Source organism: Danio rerio, chromosome 13 (genome assembly GCF_049306965.1).
Source record: "Danio rerio strain Tuebingen ecotype United States chromosome 13, GRCz12tu, whole genome shotgun sequence".
NCBI classification, from domain to species: domain Eukaryota; kingdom Metazoa; phylum Chordata; class Actinopteri; order Cypriniformes; family Danionidae; genus Danio; species Danio rerio.
In genome coordinates, this window is record NC_133188.1 from 10800299 (window position 1) to 10822500 (window position 22202).

Consider the following 22202-nt stretch of genomic DNA (forward strand, 5'->3'; position numbering starts at 1 on the left):
TAGTATATAAATAGTATTTAATAGTATATATAAACACAAAGAGCCTTGCATGTATTTGAGAAAATGTTTATTTATATTTAGATATAAAATAAGTCTATATGATACAAATTATAAATAATTTTAAATATCTATTGAACAAAATAGTTTTGTGTGTTATGTAAAAACAAACTTTTAAATTGTACGCAATTAATCGTTGTACAGCACTAATTCTAATTGTATATTTGACACATTTTAAAGATTTAACAGTTAATGGTTTGCACTCACATGCTTATTTTTTTACATTTTAGGAGGAATAAAACGGGCGGCGCGGTGGTGCAGTGGGTAGCGCAATCACCTCACAGAAAGAATGTCACTGATTCGAGCCTCAGCTGGGTCAGCTGACATTTCTGTGTGGAGTTTGCATGTTTTCCACATGGGTTTCCTCTGGGTGCTCCGGTTTCCCCCACAAGTCCAAACACATGCGCTATAGGTGAATTGGGTAAGATAATTGCCTGTAGTGTATGTGTGTGAATGGATGTTTCCGAGTGATGAGTTGCTGGAAGGTCATCCGCATCATAAAACATATGCTGGATAAAATGGTGATTCATTCTGCTGTGGCGATCCCTGTTTAATAAAGGGACTCGAAAATGAAAATGAATGAATGAGGAATAAAATGCCATACATGGTTTCAACAACCATATGCGCTTACTGTAGACCTGTCTAGTTTAAGAATGCATCCCAGACCACCTCCTATAATAGACTGAGAATTATATCCATCTCAATTGTGTTTTGGTGGGCAGCTACACCTGCACTATTTAATATTCTAATAGTTATCCGAACAGAACAAAATGAGTGATCAAGGCTACACCATTTCCACATTAAACTGAATGGCCTCTTTCAGGCAGAACTTCGTGAATTATAATAAGCAGTATCTTTGACGTCTGATGTATCAAAACATCTCCCTTTGGACTCAAACTGATAGAATAAACCATTATAAATTAACACGGAATTCTGTATAAACACTACTTGGATATTCCCATATGGACAAACTCTCTCCTCCTGCCTTACTCTAACATTCACCTCATCCTCACTGTGTCTTGAGATAAAATAAAAGCAGATAAAAGGCCACTCTCTTGCCCTTGATGTGCGTTATCTCTCTCTCCACCCCTCGACACAGCAGCCAGTGTTTGAACCCGTGACCTCTCTGTAATCGGGGCAGGCAGCCGACCAACACTAAGCCCAATGAGAGGACCAACACATTCACACCAGCCCAGACGAGAGAAAGTGAAGTGTATGTTCAAATCAGCTGACAGAAACCTGCAATGTGGACTACAGGCAACCTAAATGTTCAGTAAACAGCAAGGGAACAAATGCACACTTCACAGGATTCAAATAGGAAAATTGCACAATGTCTTAGTATTCCAAAAAAATTTGATTAATTCATGCCATTTTTTTTTATATAAAGGTATAGTGAGGGTTAGAAATGTACTTTTTCGTTAGCAGGCAGTAATTGCAATGCGCAGTTGAAGGCAAATCTATTAGCCCTCCTGTGAAATGTTTCTTTCTTAAATATTTCTCAAGTAAAGTTTAACAGACAAGGACATTTTCACAGTATTTCTTGACAAAAATCGTCTCGTAAAGTCTTATTTCTTTTATTTTGGTTGTACAACAATTTTGAAAGACAATTTTTATCAATATTATTCTCCCCTAAAAAAAAAATTTCACAATAACTTTCCATTATACTATTATCCTGGAAAAATAACTAGACTGTGTACTGTCTTTCAAGGTAAAGACAAAATAATAATAATAATGATAATAATAGAAATTAGTTCATAAAGCTACTATGTCTAAAAATTAATAAAAAAAAAAAAAAATATGATTAGAAATTCTAATAATAACTAATTCAGGAATTCTAAAGCTGAGTTCCCACTACGAACAACTTGCAGTGGCAAAGTGACAAGCGACCATTAAAGCCTCATTCACACTACGAGCGACTTGCAGCAGCAAAGCAACAAGAGATCGTCCTTTTAAATGGAGAGTGCGTGACTTCTGGCGACCTCTGTCTACATGAGCGTCAGCGACCGTTGGTGGCCAAGTGGGCTTGTTGAGCGATAGGACGAAGTTGAGAATCCTTCAACTTTATGCAAATGTAGAGTGACTTTCTTGAGCGACAGCCAATAGGAGCACCAGTAGAGCTCACATGATCCTCTCTCAGTTCCTGCAGTGGCCTGTTGTATTCCCCGTGCTGTAGACTAGGGGTTCCCAAACTATTTAGGCCGCGACCCCTAAAATGACAATGCCAGTGACTCGTGGCCCCCAATATCCTCTGAGGTGGTTATAAATACAGAAACCTTGCATGCAATGGCGCACACACACCAATGGACCCAAGTCTATTCTTCTTTTAATTTTTTTTTATGTATGAGAGCTGTAAATGGGCCACGAAGTTTAACCAGGTGTTATGAAATCTGCAGCATCTGACGCTATTGCTGTGTCTTTAATACAATGCAATTACCCCAGGGGTTACAATCCAATAGAAGTAGTAACTATAAGCTACTATAGTAACTACATATGGTATAAACGACTATTCTTTTCTCTTCAGAAGGTTGTGGATAAAATAAGGTAATTCTTATGGTTTAATAAAAATAAATAGATTTTTGGAAACCACCAGGCGACCCCCCTTCATTGTTCCGTGACCCCTCGGGGGGTCCCGACCCCCACTTTGAGAACCATTGCTGTAGACCTACACAGACCTGAATTTGCAGCAGATAAATAGCCGCAATGACAGAGGACACAATTTTTTTCTTGATCATCTTTGTAATTAGGCATTTCATCTACTGATTCCATTTATATTTAGTGTTTTCTCTGAACAACGTTTACTTTCAGCAGCACTTAAACTCATTCGCTCTCTGATAATAAGACCAAAAATGTTACCTTTGCAACCCAAAAGTTGGAACGCCCACTATAGATCTAAATCGTCACCCAGTGCGACAGGCAACTACAAAGTCTCTGCTAGTGTGAATGAGGCATAATAATGTTGACTCTGCAGCTCTGCACAGTTTAGTTCCAGCTCTAATTAAACACACCTGATCAAACTAATTGAGTCATTCGGGCTGCGTCCGAAACCGCCTACTACTCAGTAGGTACTGCATTTGAATTTAAACGTACTACTCGGCCGTTAGAAAAGTATGTTCTCTACAGTATGAATGTGAAAAGTATGAATGGAATTCGGACGTACTACATCCACTATTTTGTCATGGTCACGTGACCTACCTGCGTCAGTTGCGTCGCCACATTTCCATTCATGAATTCTCTTGTGGGGCATTATGGGATAGCGCAGCATGCATCGGATGCGCACTCCAGAATCTTGCCGGAAGTAGTAAGTCATCCGGGTACTTCTCGCATACTGATTTTCGATTTCTATGAATTCGGACATACTACTCGGCTCACATACTGATTTTAGCGTAATATATAGTATGGAAGTATGCGGTTTCGGACCCAGCCTTAGGCTTGCTTAAAACCTGCAGGTAAGTGAGTTGGGCAGGGTTGGAACTAAACTATGCAGGGTAGCGGGCGTCCAGGAACTGAGTTTGACACCTCTGCTTTACTTGATGCTAAATAAATCATTCTTCACTGATTTTTTCAAGAAACATTTCTTATTGATATTGTTATTCCAATTATTAACATAAATACAATGTAAAAAAAACAAACACCAAAAAAAAGAACAGTTGCATTGCTTTTTGTGTAATTGAGGGGAACTATTAATACAAGGTATTAAAAAGAACTTCATTTATGTCGAAAAAAAAATCTTGTAAAATTATAAAGGGCTTTTCAATATCTTTGGATCAACTGAATGCATCCATGGTGAATTAAAGAATGAAAACATTTCTCATTGTCCAACAAGGGTGTAGAATTGGCATGGACGAAGGGCAAATGCCCCCACTAATATCCACCAATTACTGAAATGTCCCCACCAATAACTCAATCATCTTCAAAATGAAATAATGCGCCTTTAACCCTAAGTAACCTAGACATGCAGGAAGTATTAAATCACATTCTCTTGTGTGCTGTCTCCCCCAAACACATAAGGACAGCGTGATTGGCTGGGCCTTTTTCTCTGCTGTCAAGTGACTGACAGCTGTAGCTACATGTGTTTCAAATGTGAGAACTTAAGCGCCAAAACAAAGACATTTTCCAGTCCTTCTTCACTCTGCAAGGAGTGGCCATAAGGAGCTAATTTTCACTTAAAGTCACTTAAATAAAGTTCGCTATGAGTCCACCATAATAATAATAACCAAGGCTGTGCAAATAACAAAAAATTTGCCTATCTTTTGTTTATGAAAAACAACATAAGGTAAAATGGTTTTAAAATTGCATCATATTCTTTCTAAATTTCTCTACATTCATACCTCCTCAAAGCCTGATTGCAGTAAAACCATGTAATTGACTTTTGCAGCACGAGATGTGCTTTAATTATTTTTCACTTTTTCAACACATTTCTAAACATAACAGTTTTAATAACTCATTTCATATAACTGGTTTATTTTGTCTTTGCCATGATGACAGTACATAATATTTTACTAGATTTGTTTCAGGACACTAGTACTAGGAATGACGTTACCTCCCGATCAGGACTCTTTCTTAGCTTCAAACAGAAACAGCATTGCGTGTGGCATGCCATCACTTTTTTTTTTGTTGCAGAGACTCTATTAGTTAAATGCCAGCAAATGACAATACGGAAGTAGCTTAAAGCAAAAAGCACGAGTATGTCTGTGGTCTGGAGGTATTATAAAGTTTATGACGACAATATTGCAATAGCAAATATGAGATATGTATTCTAATGATTGCCTGCCGTGTATTGTATTGCTGTTTGGTTTTATATGATATTTTTATTAATTACTGTTTCACTAAAGTCCAAAAGTGAAGAATTGATGTTATTCATTACTAGATTGTTCAAGCTACCTCACAGAAGTGTTCTGTTTCTTAACAGAGTTGTTGAGAGTTAAAATAAGGTGAATAAAAAAAAAAAAGGAACATCCTGGATCTGTTTCTTTCTTTTCTTTATTCTTTTTATGTATTGTTGAAGTATCGGATCAGATTCTGGTTTCGGTAGATACTCAAAATCAAATGACTCGAACTCAAGGGCAAAAAAACCTGATCGGGATATCCCTAACTAGTAGTCAGCTTAGTAGTCAGGGTTAATTAAGTTAACTAAGCAGGTTAGTGTAATTAGGTAAGTCATTGTGTAATGATGGTTTGTTCTGTAGACAATCGAAAAAAAAAAACATAGCTTAAGGGGGCTAATAATATTGACCTTAATATGGTTTAAAAAAAATAAAAACTGCTTTTATTCTAGCCAAAATGAAATAAATAATAAGAAAAAAAATATTTTCGGAAATACTGTGTAACTTTCCTTGCTTTATTACACATCATTTGGGAAACATTTAAAAGAGAGAAAAAAAATTCAAAGGGGGGCTAATTTTTGTGACTTTAACTGTAGGCCCCACTGATGTCAAAACGAAATCTACGCCCTTGTTGTCCAACTTTTCTCATCTGCCACAACTGTCATGACGTCGGTGTTCCAAAAGCACAACAGACATGCTCTGTTCAGCCTCAAGTGAACACTGAGTTGATGCCCTGTGAACTGGAACACAGCTAACCAAGTTAAAATTGCGAAACAGAGACTAAGTCTAGGAGGCCAGAAGGAAAACGAGAGAGAGAGAGGGAGCAATAAAAGTGTTAGCGAGTGATACAGCAAAGAAGCTTAGAAAGAGAGAGAGAGAAGAGAGAGAGAGAGAGAGAGAGAGGGGAAGGGGGAAAAGGCAGCGAGCTCGCAAAGGTGAAAAGTTTAACAAGCAAAGCTGTTCCTCCTGATCACAGCCTGCTAATCAGCTTCATGGGTGGCTGGATAAATCGGCTCCTACTTTTTAATCGCGCGGCAGCCAAGATGCAAGTCATTTATTTTATTGCTGCTTTTCCCTCCCTCTCCGCCTGCTTTCTGCGTTCTTAAAAAAAAAAAGGAAAGTCGAGCTGGATGCTCACGCTACAGGCCCCAGAAATGGATAGATTTGTGTGTGAAATGCGCAGAGAGCAGATACGGCCCAGACAGACAGCTGGAAGTTGGGAGGATGTCGAGAGATTAAGTTAATGTGTGCATGTATATGTGTGGGAGTGGACGGGGGACATCTGAATTAAAATTCATGACTCTCTTCGCAACCATTTGAGTAACAAGATTAAGATGGCCGAGTAGAAAATAGCTGCATTATCAGGCGGCTTGCAGTCCTCCAGCTGCTGGTGCTCTATTCCAGAACAGTGGGGATAAGAGGATAACACACAGCCCCCTCGCCACGTCCCCACACCGCTGAGAGCCCCATCCGCTGCCGGACGGCCTGCGCACACTGGAGGGAGGGAGGAGATTTGGGGTCTTAAAGGAAACACTTCAATCTCCAAGACATCAGAGGCTGGCTGGAGGTGAGGAGCGGCAGACAAGCGCAATAATAGAAGACTGAAGGAGGTGGAGCATGCGACGCATTGTCTGCCGTGCGTTCTCTTTGTGCTCTCGGGTCTGTACCTTCACACTCGCAGGGGGCAGGGTGTTCATCAGAAGATAAGAAAGAGGAATTAATCACTTTGAGATATGATGAGGGCACTTGAGCTCGCCCCTCGTATCACACACACAGCTGCATGAACCTGTGACAGTCAGCGAGAGTAAAGACGCACACATGCGACTGCGAACAGCGGGACTCTTGACTCAGCGATCTCGGCCCCTCGCTGCTCATGTCATTATCCGCACAGAAACGCAGTAGGTGGTCTTTCTCCTAAAGATCCCGCTAGACTTCAGGTGCATCGGGGCAACACAATGACGAGGTGACTGCATTAGCTGCTCGTGTGTGCGTGCAAATGGGCAAGCTTGGCACCGTTTTTGACTCACCTGGGTAACACTTATAGGTGCGATTTCACACGTTTCGCAATCATCGGCTACTGCAGATGTGCAAAATGGTCCACAGGTGTGAGAGGATTTCTGCTCGGCTATAAATAAGATTCACAGGTTACTCACCTCACTTGTTTGTGGCGGTTATCAGGGTTGGAGACAATGTTGCATTCTAAGGGATCCCCTTCAATTAATTGTGTGAAGTGAGATTGAACTGGTCACATCCCAAGAAAGACATAAATATAATCTTCCTCCCCCTTTGGTGCAAATATGAAAACACTTATTAAATTTAGAGTGGCACCCACACAAGGGTTTGACTTCATAACAATAATGTAACAGCTAGTACATACAGAAAAGCTAGTCCATGCTTTTATGACTTCAAGGCTGGATTACTGTAATGCTCTGTTTGCTGGCTGCCCAGCATCCTCTATGAACAAACTTCAGCTAGTGCAAAATGCAGCTGCCAGAGTTCTTACCAGGTCTAGAAAATATGATCATATTACCCCAATTTTATCCTCTTTACACTGGATGCCTGTTCAGTTTCGTAATGACTTTAAAATATTGCTTCTTACCTATAAAGCTTTAAATAATCTAGCTCCTGTTTATCTAACCAACCTTCTGTCTTGCTACAATCCAACTCGCTCTTTAAGATCTCAAAACTCAGGGCTTCTGGTAGTACCGAGAATAGCAAAGTCGAGTAAAGGAGGTCGAGCCTTCTCATTTATGGCTCCTAAACTCTGGAATAGCCTTCCTGATTATGTCCGAGGCTCAGACACACTCTCTCAACTCAAATCAAGATTAAAAAATGTTTTAAGTAAAGCACACACTCATTGCATCACTTAGCGGTTTGATACATGAATGTGTTCCACGCAGGTTTTTCCATCTCGTTTATATACACTATGAACAGCAGCTTCACTAATTATTCTCTATATTCTCTATTTACACCTGGGAAGACTTATCCCGAGGCCCTCAGACTACGCATCAATCCAAGACCAGCGACAAGATGAGTTTCCATAATCCTGGACCAGGCTGTATCCTGAGCAGCTGCTGTAGTGGTCATGGAGGAGTGGAGAGTATAAGAGTATGAGTCCTGTGATGCTCCAGGGACAGACAAGTCTTCACTGAGGTCCATCTTTCTCCAGCCTCCGGGTTCTAGACTGCAGCACTGCACAAGATGTTTGGCCAGAGGAGAAATGGTCGTGCCCAACCGAGCCTGGTTTCTCTCTAGTTTTTTTAATTCATCACTTTTGCCACTTGGTGAAGTTTTTTCCTCGCCGCTGTTGCCACTGGCTTGCATGGTTTAGCATCTGTAGAGCTGCGCATCGTTGGATTTGCTCTGGTGTTTGGACTCTCAGTGGTGATTATTAAACCACACTGAATGGAGCTAAACTGAACTGAACTTAAACACTGAAAACTGGACTACACTGTTTCAATTTACTATGATCTTCTATAAGAAGCTGCTTTGACAAAATTTACATTGTAAAAGCAATATACAAATAAAAGGTGAATTGAATTGAACTGAATTGAATAACAGGCATTAACAATGGGTGCTCTTCCACTGCATGGTATAGTGCTGTTGGGTTCAGTAACTTTTAGGGGCTTTTCCGCTGAGTTCAATACCTATTATAGTTGAACTGAAAATGAATAGCCCTCCTGTGAATACAGTCATGTGAAAAAATTAGGACACCCTATGAAAGCTTGGGTATTTTGTAAGGTAATTTAATATATGGTTGTTTAATCTCATCTTTAACAATGCTAAAATATTAAGTGGGAAATTATATATTTGAAAAAGTTAATAAGTTTAAGTATCTAGGATCAGTGATTTCTACAAACAACAATCTAAATCAAGCAACCCGGGCTCATAGTGGAAACGTAGCTCCGCGAACGTTTCTGCGGACCACGATTTACGTCCCGGGAGGTACGCATTTAAGCGGTGAGAGGCCGCTGTGCGCGCTTTTTCGCGTCTTGGGCGCCTCTCGGGAGCGCGCGCCGTTCGCGCCCCGCGCCGTTCTCGCGCGAAAAGCCGCCCTCCTCTTCCTCTTCCTCCTCCTCCTTCCCTAAACCCGAGTGACGGTTCACAAAAGCCGTCCAGAAAAAAAAAAAGCAAAAGCCCTCGTCTTCGATTTCGACCGTGTTTTCGGATCCCGCCGCGTTCTCGCCCTTATTTTTCGGATTCCGTTTTTCGTCTTACCTGATTTCCGGAACCGCTGTTCCCCGGACTCGATCCCGGTCGTCGTTCCCGCGGCCGGCTCCTCCTCCTCCGGGGCCTCCGCTCTGCTGACACAACACTGTGAGCTAAGCGGACAAACTGGTTGCATCGGGAAAGCCCTCCACTCGGAGGCGAGCCGTCGGCTGGCGAGCGCGTAGAGGAGGGGCGGATCGGCGCCACACCACACCGCCCCGCACATTCGCTCGAAAAAAACTAAACGCGACCTTACGTACCTCCGGCCACGTAAATCGCGGTCTCCAGAAACATCCGAGGGGCTACGTTTCCAGAATGAGCTTGGGTTGAAATCAAAAAGTGATACAGAGACTTGCCTCTGCAAATAAAAGCTATTACGGATTCATGAAGTACATGAAGAACCGTTCACTGCCTAGACGGACAAAGATAACCCTCTATAAAGTCCTGATTCACCCAGTCCTGGCCTATGGATCAGAAACGTGGACAATGACAAAAGCCATAGAACAAAATCTCTTAGTTTTTTAAAGAAAAATTCTGAGGAGAATATATGGCCCAATAAAAGACAATAATCAATGGAGGATACGTCACAACAATGAGCTTGCAGCCTTGTATAAGGAAATTGATATAGTTAAATATATCAGACTTGCAAGGCTAAGGTGGGCAGGACACGTCATACGTATGGATGAAAATGCCATTCCAAAAAAAAAAAAATCTTCAGCACTGACCCGGTAGGCAAAAGAAAAGAAGACCTAAACCAAGATGTCAAGACTGCATTAGCAGTGAGGCCAATGTTTTAGGAATAAGGATCTGGTGGGCAGTTGCCTGGGACAAAGAACATTGGCGGAAATTACTTGAGGCAGCCAGAATCCAGAAATGGGCTGTCGCGCTAAGGAGGAGGATGATGATGATGATGAAGATAAAATATTAAGGTAACATAACTAAACTATTAAACTGAAAATAAAAATCCTTTTCTAGATCTTCTGTAAATGGAAAAAGTTAGGACACCCTACCCCTTAATAGCTAGTGTTACCCTCTTTGGCTGAAATAACTGCATATTATCAGACAAACTGTGAAAATTTCCTTGCTCTGAAAAAATTCAAAGGTGGGCTAATTATTCTGACTTCAACTGTATATCCAGAAAAGAGTCCATCTCTGTATGGACTTCATAACTATACAATAATGATTTTTTCTTAAGTTCATACACACTTTCAACCCTTAAAACAACATAACTCAAACTGCAGTCCTACAGAAATACATTTCACCCTACAGAAAACAGTACACAGGGCCCCATTTTTACAGACTTTTTGTAAGAGCATAAAACTTTTCACTTTAGTTGCTGTATAAGGTTTGTTCATGCTTATTAAGGTAAAACTAAGAGAGAGAGAAAAAAAACTTTTCGCTCCAGGGCTTCTGTGTACACCATAATTCTACATTTCTGTTTCCTTCTCTCTTTTTGTTCCCTCTCGACTGACGGCTCTAAATTCAAACACTCTTTCCTCGTATAGCCACAATGACCCCTCAGTGTTTTTCTGCCCAGCTATGTCCATCACTTCAGAAATAAAGTTCCAATCACTCAGCTCTAGAGTCCTGCTGACAGGCCCATTTTCCTCAGGCATAGGCAGGGCTGCCACTGTTAGGCCTGTGGGGCATAATGGGTCCTCACAGCTTCTTCGGTAACCAAAAATGGCAGCCGTGCCGGTGCTATCGGTGCCAGTTAACCAGCTGGATGGCACAGCTGCTTTGACCTGGGTACGGTATTTGTGCTTTCAGGCAGGGGGAAAGGAGTCGCACCCCGTCCCATTTATTTAGAGTTTCTTGGAAAGACAGCTTTTGAGTTTTAAGAGTCCATTTAGAGCTTAAGCTACAAACTCCGCTTTCCTGTTCCTGCTGATATAGCACAGTGTACTTCGGGGAAATGTTCAAAGTAGAAATGTACTGCACGGACAATAGCCGTAGCCGAAGCAGTCAAACTTAACACTGTGTTTTTCAACTTTTCAACATTTACACACACACTAAAGGAAAAAAAGCCAAACGCACAAACTTCACACACCTTTAGATGAAGGTCCCACAAGTGTGAATCGTAGTTATCGTAGCGGCACACTCTCAGGCCTACGCTCTCTGCCAGTCGGCTGAATTCTGCCAGTGTGTCTCCTCTGGTAGGGGCAAATACTAGAGCCGTGCCCTAAAGAGACAAAACACACACAAACACAGTGTTGAGAGATTTAACTTTACAATTAACAAAATGTGGTAACATATGATAAGTAAAAGTGACTAAATGTAAAAGGGTCTAAACTTTAAAATATATTTCAAGAGTTCACACTTAGCTGATGACTTATAAAAGCTTGTTTGGCATGCTGTCCCGGGAGAGAGCCCCGAGCTCAAGGGCTCCTCGAGCCCTGGGCTTCCTCCCGTTGGCAGAGCGAGAGGGGAGCCTGAGCTCGGTGGATCTCAGAACTACCCTGCTGCGGTAGCTAAGGGAACACAAGGGGTTAGACAAAAGCTTGATTGTTATGTATGTTGAATGTCTTTGGATGGTGGGAGGAAACCGGAGAACCCGGGGAAAACCCACGCGGACACGGGGAGAACATACAAACTCCTCACAGAAACACCCACCGGTCCTGTGGAACCAGGGCAGGCAGTGCTAACCACTGGGCCGCCGTGCCGCCCAATCAGAGGTTACGGAGGAGAATAGGGGAGGAGGGGGGTTTCTTCCAAACGAAGATAAAGTGAACTGAAAACTGTGGCTATAGTAGCTTAGGGCTCATATGATTGGAAGATAGTGATTAGCAAATGCGAGACCGGCCGTGATAAATCATAAGCACGTGATCCTCTCAAAATTAGTTTATGAATAAACTTCACTTAGAAGTCTGTAAATGATAAAACAAACATCTTAATTAACAGTTAACCAAAATTAATAAACACCTTAAGTAATATTTGCTTGCTCTTTACCTTTTACAGTGCATTTAAAATATGTTTCCCCAAAGAAAGTACTAGTTATATAAAGTAAATACTAGAGCCGTTATGTTAACACCTTCATTTGATTAAATAATCGTGCAAAAAAGGCTAATAGGATTACTGTATGTTTGTCAGTCGGTGTCGCACCACAGACGATCGAGACAGAGATTATCAAAAACACTTTATTTCATTTACAAAAACGCACTTACTAGAGAAACAGGAACATGAAAACTTAGGTAGAACATGAAGTGTTGACAATTCAATACCGGACAATAAACTAAACTTAAGCAGGAGTATAAATAGACAGGAGGTGACACAACAGGTGGAACTCATGATCACTAAGAAACAGCGCGAAACAGGACAAAAGGGGTCACATGACAGCACATGGTTCACGGCACAACATTACATCACATGACACAACACAACACAGACACACCAGATATGTGACAAAGCTATGTTATGTTCAACTGAAAGGGCAGAAAAATGTTTTGGTGCAATATCTGCTTAATCTTCACCAAACGTCATTTTATTTTAAATGTTATTTTGGGGTAAATTACTCATCCAACATTAATGTGCAAATAAAAGTGATTACAGGCGACGCAGTGGTGCATTAGGTAGTGCTGCCGCTTCACAGCAAAAAGGTCGCTGGTTCGAGCCTCTGCTTGGTCCGTTGGCGTTTCTGTGTGGGGTTTGCATATTCTCCCTGCGTTTGCGTGAGTTTCCTCCGAGTGCTCCGGTTTCCCCCACAGTCCAAAGACTGGGGTTAAGTAAAATGAGGCAATACCAGAGTTTCATGAATGTTATGCATGAAAAAAAACAGCCATAGTCAAAATTAGTGATAAATAAAGGAGGTTTGCTCCAAATTGAAATACCTTTTGAACTACTAATTTATGTGTAGAATAGATCCATTCTGTGATACTTTTATAAAACATTTATTTTGCTTAATACTTGTTGCTATCCACTGCCATTACATACATGCATGATAACAGAACATGAACATTTCTGCTTTTCCAGTCTGAGAAAAAAAGACAGGCATACAACACTGTAAGCGAGTATTTTTGTATTATTGTCTTTGGGTAAACTATGAATAAATCTTTGTATCCCTTTACTAAACACTTCACTTCATCCATTTTATTGAGCCTTTGAAGTTAAGTCACTCTTAAACTTCTAAAAACAAAAACAAAAAAAAAACAACTAAAAACTCTTTAAGACTTTTAAGTTTAAAACACTTTTAAGTTTATTACTTAAAGGCGAGTAAAATCATAATACACAAAATAAACATAAAAATATAAACTAAAATCCAGGGTCCCACTTTATACACTCAAAATTATTTTGGCTACTTATTTAAAATGAGCTGAAGCAACACAATTTTTCAGATTTCTTTGGAACAATTTAATTGTTTTATGTTTATTCAACCTAAATTTTAAGTTCAATTAACTTAAAAGGTTAACTTAATCGATTTGTGTTAAGATGTGTGAGGGGATTGTGCGTAATCCAGCAGTTTTTACAGTGCATTAAGTGGGCTACTAGGTACTATGTTAAGTATACTATAACTACTAGGTACTTACAATACAAAAATAAAGATTTTACGGTAACACTTTACAATAAGGTTCATTAGTTAATGCATTTACTAACATGAACTAATCATAAACAACACATGTACAGCATTTATTAATCATAATTGAACATTTACTAATGCATTATTAACATCCAAGTCCATGCTTGGTAACATTAATTAATGCACCATGAGTTAACATGAACTAACAATGAACAACTGTATTTTCATTAACTAACGTTAACTAACATGAACAAATACAGTAGTAAATGTATTGTTCATTGTGTGTTCATGTTAATTAAAGCATTAATTAACATTAATTAATGAACCTTATTGTAAAGTGTGACCGATTTTACTTATATATATATATATATATATATATATATATATATATATATATAGATAGATAGATAGATAGATATTTAAGTATATTTTTACATAATGGGTTGATACTATATTGCACAACACCTATGGTGCTATTGCAGTGGGACACAAATAAGGTTTGGGACGGATTGGATAGTTTGCATAGGTTTAAGTGCAAAAATATAGATGTAAAACTAAATAAACAATTTATTACCAATGTAATTACACAATTTTTAAAATATACTTACAACCTAAAAACAAGTATATAATAAGTGCATTCTATCAAATTATTAATTTGAATGTAAGTAAATAGTATTTAAGGCTACTTATGTTAAAGTAGGATTAAATACTGTTGTTCTGTTTTAATGTGCATTCCATAAATGGGTGCCAACATTGTGTTTTTTTGGCAATGTAATGCTGTTTGAATACCTCCACGCCATTAAGACTGCATGCATAGTAAAAAACAAATGTACCGGGTCATGGTATAAGATTGTTAGGGCACCTGTTCGGAAACAAACTTCTAGGAATTTTAATCCTTCAAATAAAGAAATGTGGTCGACTGTAGGAAGCTTTGAGTGGAATCTGAACTCCAGATCGTCTACATTATGTCTCAAAGCCCGATTGGCGTTTGTGGAGTTTTGCATAATTACATTCTATTTGATTTCTCCCAGGTATTATATTAGATAATAAACAAAAAGATTACAGCTCACCTAATCCAATCAATGGCTGGAAGCGCATCCCCTCTCTTTATAGATCAACAAGCCCAGACCAACCAGGCAAGCTAAGAGGATTACCCAAAGGTTCAAAGTTTCTTTGAAATCCTTCGGTTTTAAATAATATTTCATATTTTGTTGGTATTGTTGCTTTAATTAAATAGGCAATGACACAAATGAAACAAACAACTACTAATATGAGAGCAGGATCATCTCAAAACAACAGATGTTTTCTTTTTTTTCTATAAGCTCTGCATGGGATGTATATCAAAAGCACAAATGCATAAATCTACAGATGTGTTAATCAGATGTATGCCGGCCATATGTTCCTCTGGGATTCTACAATAACAAATCAGAGTCATTACAGGGAAAATAAATTGGTTTAAATAAATCTGCTCAATCATTTGGTCAGAAGTGCTATAGGGAAAATCACCAGAATAAATCTCATCTAAGCAATGCGTCAGCAAATCAAGACAAAACATTTGCCTTTACTGACTGAGTAATTGTTTTAACACAAAATTATACAGGGAAAATTAATTTGAATTCTGGCAACACACACAGGCTTATATATACACTCTCAGAAATAAAGATGCGTAACCCGTTACTGAGGTAGTACCTTCTATTTTTAAATATATTTATTATCTTTTTTTTTGTCTTGTCTCTGTAATTCTGTTGCACTGTAGAAGCTCTGTCACGAAAACAAATTCCTCGTATGTGTGAAGATACCTAGCAATAATGCTCTTTCTGGTTCTGATACAAAAGGTACACTTTTGTAGCTTACAGAGCCACATTTGTACCTTAAAGGTACATAATAATATATAAAAAGCACAAATGTGTACCTTAATGATACAAAAGTGTACCCTAAAGTTACTAAATTGTACTTTTAATGTACCAATATGCACATTTACAAATGTGTACCTTTTGAAAAGGTACTACACCAGTGCCAGATTGTTTACCTTTATTTCTGAGAGTGTACAGAAGGTCAACATAAAAATTTTCTTTTTTACTATTATTTATTGCTACCACTTTTCAAATACACTGCAACAGTAATAACCACAAAAAACATTTTATTCTGATCAACAGCCAATTTCTGGATAAATAATTAAGTGACCATACCTTATAAATTCAGAGAAAGTATTCTCAAGCGGCTGCTTATTGAAAAAAAAAAATTCCATAGTTGTACACACTGTATAAAGTGTTAATTTGAAAACAGTTAACACTTTTTTATCCATTTTAATAAGTCATGTTTTATTTTGTTTTGAAGAATCTATTTGAAAAAAAAAAAAACATGATTTAATAATAATAATAAAAAAAAAACTTTACACACACAGTTCTTTCCAACACGATCTCAGGGCAAATCATAACTATTTGACATAAAGGCTAATTTGTATGAATTTGCATGATCTCATTCGTACATTTTAGTTTTTTTTAATTCATCATCTTCAAAAACCAGTTGGGGCATCCCTTCTTTTACAAAAGGTACATTTTTATACTAATGAAATCATGTGAATTCATACATATCAGCCACTTTTCTGAAAATATGTAATGTTGCATTTCCTCATGAGATTGGCCTGTTCTTTCTGGTTCTCTAATCTGATTGGCTGAAAGCCATTCAATAATATCACTCTGACAGACATGACATGGCATGACAGAGGTTAAATGTGAAATAAAAAAAATTGCTTTGGTTATATCTAATAGCAATATTTACAATGTTAAACCAGCTTGGTCAGAGTTATTTTGACTGATATACTTGTTTTTTGTTAAACGTTATTGGTTAATGAAAGACATTTGATATTTGAAAATACACTTGTAGTTAATAAATTTACTTTGCAGTTTCCTCTAGGATTTTTTCCAGCTGCGGCGGCAGGCCTTTTTTTTTTTTTTTACACAGATCTACCAACTACCTGTGGCGTTATTTCAATGACAAATGTCGTGAGAGCAGTATTAGAAGTCGAGATCGCATTTCTGTAATAGCCTACACATGCAGATCTCTTTGCTTGCGCGACAATTTCCTCTGCTCGTGCACAAAACTTCTTGCACGCCCCCTCAAATATAAGCCGCTTCAAGAGCGTGCAGATCTTCTTGTGCGCTCTCAAATAAATGCTGCTAAAGTGCGATTTAGTGCGTTTATGTCTCCAGCATTTATTAGATTTTCTAGGAATATTTATGAATGTCTCTAATAGACCTACAGAGCGATATTAATGCGTCCTGAAGTAAAGTGAAACGGCTATATATCGTGTTTGCTGGCCTTATGCATCATGCAACTGTCAGTTAGACAGTCAGCACGTAACCTTATAGTGTAAACAAATGACACACAACACTACTACGGTTACAGAAAAGTAAATGCTGTTATAATTCACTTACCTTTTAATACATTTTGGTGTGATTATTACCTGCTATTAAAAAATAAAATGTTCTGAATGAGAAGCTGTAATGTAGACGTGGCGGAATGAATTTTGGCGTGGCGTCCTGCCATGGAAGAATGAATGTAGCGGAAACCATGCTTTGTATTTTAAAATGCTGCAAAATCCAAAATGTTTGTAATAACTGCCAATTGATGTTACATCGTTGCAACATCAGACAAAAGATACTGTATAAGGATCAATCCTATAAAGTCCTAATCGCTTTCCTCAGCAGAAATGTTTAAACTACTGCTAAACCAGTACGGACAGATCTCTGTAGGTTGATGTTGCTTTAGGTTATTCAGTGCACTGTGAGCAAGATCCTCTGTTTTGCATTCACTCAGACATAACAAAACTCTACATTATTCAATGAAATAATACAAATACTTGTTGTTTAGAGAGGTTTTTTTTTAATTACAATGGCATTTTGCTGTTTTGATGGTCAACCGCAAATGTAAATTCATTGTGGAAGAAACTAGTTCCTTAAATAATAAGGATTTTTGAGATACTCTGTTGTTTACCCACTTATGGCGTTGAACTGTTGTAAAAATAAAATATCACATTCACAGAAGTGCGCAACAGCTGTAAATTAGCAATACACACAAATCACAGCAGTGCTGGTATACAGTCATATTGCAGTGTTACAAATGTGATACTGCTCATACTGCATATACACTGTATTTATAATAATCTACATGCATAACGCATGTGTTTTACTTAATTGCCAAGGGGACAACCATGTAAGTAAAGAACATGCTTTGCACTGTATACAACATGGAATTTAGAGAAAATAAAGATAATATGGTTTATTATTTTGTGTGGTTATTTTCATCGTGGTGGGTGTTGATGAATATAAAAAAAATATATATATTTTCATCACAAAAACGTTATTTTAAGTTGTGGTGGAAATTACAGAATTCTCCTGTGATGTATGAACATCCAGTTTTTCTGAAAGTAAACCAGTGAAATAAAGCAAAGTGTGAAATTAACTGAAAAACACTATTCTTTACTTAGCCTTTCTTAAAATACACTTATCCTCCGTGTCTCTCTCTCACACACACCACAGCCTTAAAGAGGTTGTCCAGAGAGTATTTTTAAGGCTTAGTTGTGTTTCTATGATGCAAAGGAATGTGGGCTCATAATTCATTTGTAAAACATCACGTTATTTTTACATATATATCTTACTTTCATTATATACTGCTGCTCCGCTAACATGAAAATGACATATTTGATGTCATATTTCCTAGTTCCTCCGAAAGGCCCACCCTTAAAAGGTTCTGATTGGTCAGCTAACATAATGTGCTGTATTTCGCGGATCGGCTCCACGTCACCAGGAAAAGCATCACGTCTCTACAAGCACGTGCTTTTGCACTGTGTTAACACTCAGAGTAGCTGTTAGCTGTATTAGTTTGCGCCTGAATCAGACAGAAAATGACACAGAGGACACAGCTGATTCTCATGTCTGCTCTCTAAAATAAAATAAAAATTAGCAAGTGTCTTTCATATATATTTGAAACAAGCTTGTTTAAGTAACATGAAACGTTCAAATATCTTTTGTGAGTTTGTTATTTGAGATGTAGAACGTACGGAAAGCAGCTGTGTAATGAGACACTGCAGCGCTGGTGAAGATTGTAGGTGTTTACAGCGGTTTGACGGAAAAATATGAATTTATAGCTAAATTGTTAGCGGTGCCAAACAGTATTTCCCATAGTTTACACCCTTGTTTATGTCCTTGCTACAACATACCGTTAACACTAGAAACTGTGCATGCATTAGATCAATTTTAACAAATAAAAATACAGGTTGTGGTTCACAATCTACAGCTTCTGCTTAGAGCTGCTCCTTCTTTGAGGAGTTTTTAGCCAATTCAGCACTAAACTGAGAGAGATTTTGGAAGCTGTCCTTTGTCAAATGCTGACTTTATATTTTTTTCATAATTCTCTGGAACATAATTAAAATTAAACTGTGAGCACTTCTCTCTTTATGTCGTGTCTTTTGAAAGCCCAAATACAGAAACAAACTGTGGAAATAGCGTTTGGACGCATTTTAGCTTTCTCTACTGTAATTACAGGGGTGTATGCATGCAACCTGAAGCGTTTGCGATCTCACTAGCCCGGATGTATTTTTTTGTAGTCCCCAAATTTGTCCGCTGAAGGCTTTGCTAAGCTACAGTAACTCTGTAAAAGCCAATGTATCCCTTTGCATTAAACTTTGAGCAGATTACATTCAGAGATGTTGTTTATGTTCACACAGCGACATTACACATTGACTACATTTTAAAATATGATAATGTTGTAAACCACGCCTTTAAACACATTATCAAAAATCAAAGTTGACAACCATACAGATACAGTACACACAAATCCGCAGTTATCTTCGAAGTGCTCTTCATTTGACGTACAGGGTCTTATATCAAGGGGGCATGAAAGAGGACTTGTGGGTCTTATGATTAGTGCAGAGCGTAAAGTAGATGAGATGACCCAATCTAAGTTGCACATAATAAGTATTAAAGTATTACATGATATTAATCCTGCTATTCCATTTCTCGCTCAATCACTGCATGCCAACTAATTACTGAGAGTTCATACACACGCACACACACATGCATGCACAGAGAGGGGGGGAGAGAGAGAGAGAGAGGGAGGGAGAGAGAGAGAAAGAGAAGAGAGAGAGAGAGAGAGAGAGAGAGAGAGAGAGAGAGAGAGAGAGAGAGAGAGAGAGAGAGAGAGAGAGAGAGAGAGAGAGTCACTTACATCAGGTCGCAGTAATCTTCTTAGTGCATCAACCAGACTGCCTCTGTACTGGTCAAGAAACAGACTAGGAGGTGGAAAAAAAGACAGAGAAAGCAGAAAGATTAGAATTCAATGCAACAATAATGCCTCCAGATAAAGCATCAGGCTATTTATTTCCATTGTTTCTGAATAAATCCACCAGCACTGTGGAAAAAAACCTATTTGTAGATGGAGATGCCCTGTTTTTTTCCTTTAAGTGTAAAAAAAAATCTTGTTGCATTGGTGTGACAGCATTCAAATCAAAGCTAAGACACACGCTAGCTGAGGTGAACAATCAAGGAAGTATCAGGTGATGTTCACAGGATACAAAGTAGTAAAGAGCAACATTAAAATAAAATAGTAAAACACACAGTTTCAAACGATTGAGGTAAACAGATGCTGAACATCAAAGCTTATCTTGACGGGGTGTGCAGTTTTATAGAAGTCACAGGAACATGACACATTTGAATACACAAATTTGATTTGGCTGACCAGTTGTCTTTAACCATGTTTATTCTAATCACAATATTCTCAAAAAGACAGGAGTTTTTTTTGAGGAATAGTTCACGCAAAAATGAGATTTCTGTCATCATTTACTCACCTATCAGTTGTTCAAAACCTATTTGAGTGTCTTTGGTTGAACACAAAGGAAAATCCTGTATTTTGGTGGCTGGTATCTATCAAATTTCTAAGCATTTTTTTCCCTACTATGGAAGTCAATCGGAGTGAAGAACTAAAGATCTGAGAATCCTTGAAGCAAAATTATGTGTGTTGTTTTAAGAAAGCAACAATTAATTTGTGTTGTGTTTTATTCCCATTTGTTTTTATTCATTTTCTTCATTTAATTATTTTATTTCATCATATAATCATTAGTTATTTATATAATTATCATTATATAATTTTATTGATCATTAGTTATTGATTTGATTATTATTATTGATACATTATTATTGCTTTATTATTACTTAATTTTTCCATATTGTTATAATTTTATGACTGTGTGGATTCAAGTGACACTTGTTTTCATAATGTATCCATTTTAAGGTCTGGATTGTCTCTGGATAATGTTGTGAAGCAGTAATTTTCCATTGCTGTTGCTTGTGGTATATTAACACTTGTTGAATTTATTCTGGTCAGATGAAGTCTGAGCGTTGAATCATACGCAACTAAGATTATTCAGTAAGTTCTGCTCTTTCTTTATCATCTACTTCATCTTCTGTTTCTGCTCCTCTCTAACCGCCAGCTCCCATCATTCTTTAAAATATCTTCTTTTGTGTTTAACAGAAGAAAAGAACTCATAATGGCTTCAAAACTGTACGCGGGTGAGTAATTAGTGAGTTCATTTTCACTTTTGTGTGAACCATCCCTTTAATGAGTTTTTGTTTGTTTTTCATTTTTTAAAAATCATGTTATATAAATTTATATATATATATATATATATATATATATATATATATATATATATATATATATATATATATATATATATATATAAATCGAAATCGATCAAAATTTATGCTCAATTTCGATTATCGAATCAAAAAATAGAATCGTCGATGCTGCCACGCCCCCAATTTCACGTCAGCTTGGCTTGCCAAGCGGGAAAGAAACAGGCTTGTTGAAGTGCTTGTTAAACTGCAGAAGCAGGAGACCCGTTAACAGAACCTAAACCCTCTCCTCTTTCAATGAAGTCGCCGGTGTGTAAGCATTTTGGATTTCCAGTGAGTTATGTTGACAACGTTCGTGTTGTCAACAAAAAAACACAGTTTTGCTCTGCTATGTACGTATTGCGTACGGTTTGTCCGATAGACAACACCGGCATCGCGATCCTCCACCCGCCCCCGTTGCAAATCCGCTCGCGAAAAGTTCACACTCAGGCCCTGTTTACACTGTCTTTGTTTTTAAATGGCATTTTAGAACGAAAACGATTTGACATCCACAGTGGCCTGTAGCATTTCTGAGCAGCCCTCCTTCCTCTCTACCTCTGAAAATGCACATCATGTGACCACACAGACACAGAAGCACACACAGCCATGCGCTCGAGACAGCGGGTCTAGGCAGTCAGAGGACTGCTTCAATCTTTCACTCACTTGTACTTAGTCATTTTAGCAAACACCTCAGATACTGTTGGCTGGTTCCTGTTGGTTGTGCGTCTTTTTTACCGACGCCATTATAATGACACAGATCACTGCCTATTCACGAGTCATGCAGAAAAAGTGATTGACAGGTGGTAATTATGTGTGTATCTTGCCTTTATTCATTTACTGTATGATTTGTTTATGGGTAAAACAAAGACCATGCATGTCAGGTAGTTTAAACGGTAAGCTACAAATAATTAATTGGTCATTAATTAA

At 38.2% G+C, this 22202-nt stretch overlaps 1 protein-coding gene across 2 annotated transcripts in view; it reads right to left on the reverse strand.

Annotated features, from left to right (window-relative positions):
* The window catches only part of camkmt (calmodulin-lysine N-methyltransferase), a 260843-nt gene that overhangs the window by 8714 nt on the left and 229927 nt on the right, over positions 1–22202 (reverse strand). The window contains exons 9-11 of one of the 2 annotated variants that reach the window (XR_012389177.1): positions 19831–19894; positions 10521–11271; positions 10237–10352 (exon numbers count right to left, since the gene is read on the reverse strand). Coding sequence is in view for 1 of the 2 variants with exons in the window: in XM_005156577.5 (XP_005156634.1) it covers positions 11140–11271; positions 19831–19894 (196 nt within the window). In the remaining variant the exon portion in view is untranslated. Of the gene's footprint in view, positions 1–10236; positions 10353–10520; positions 11272–19830; positions 19895–22202 lie in introns of those variants that run through there. The other variant, XM_005156577.5, reaches the window with a different exon arrangement.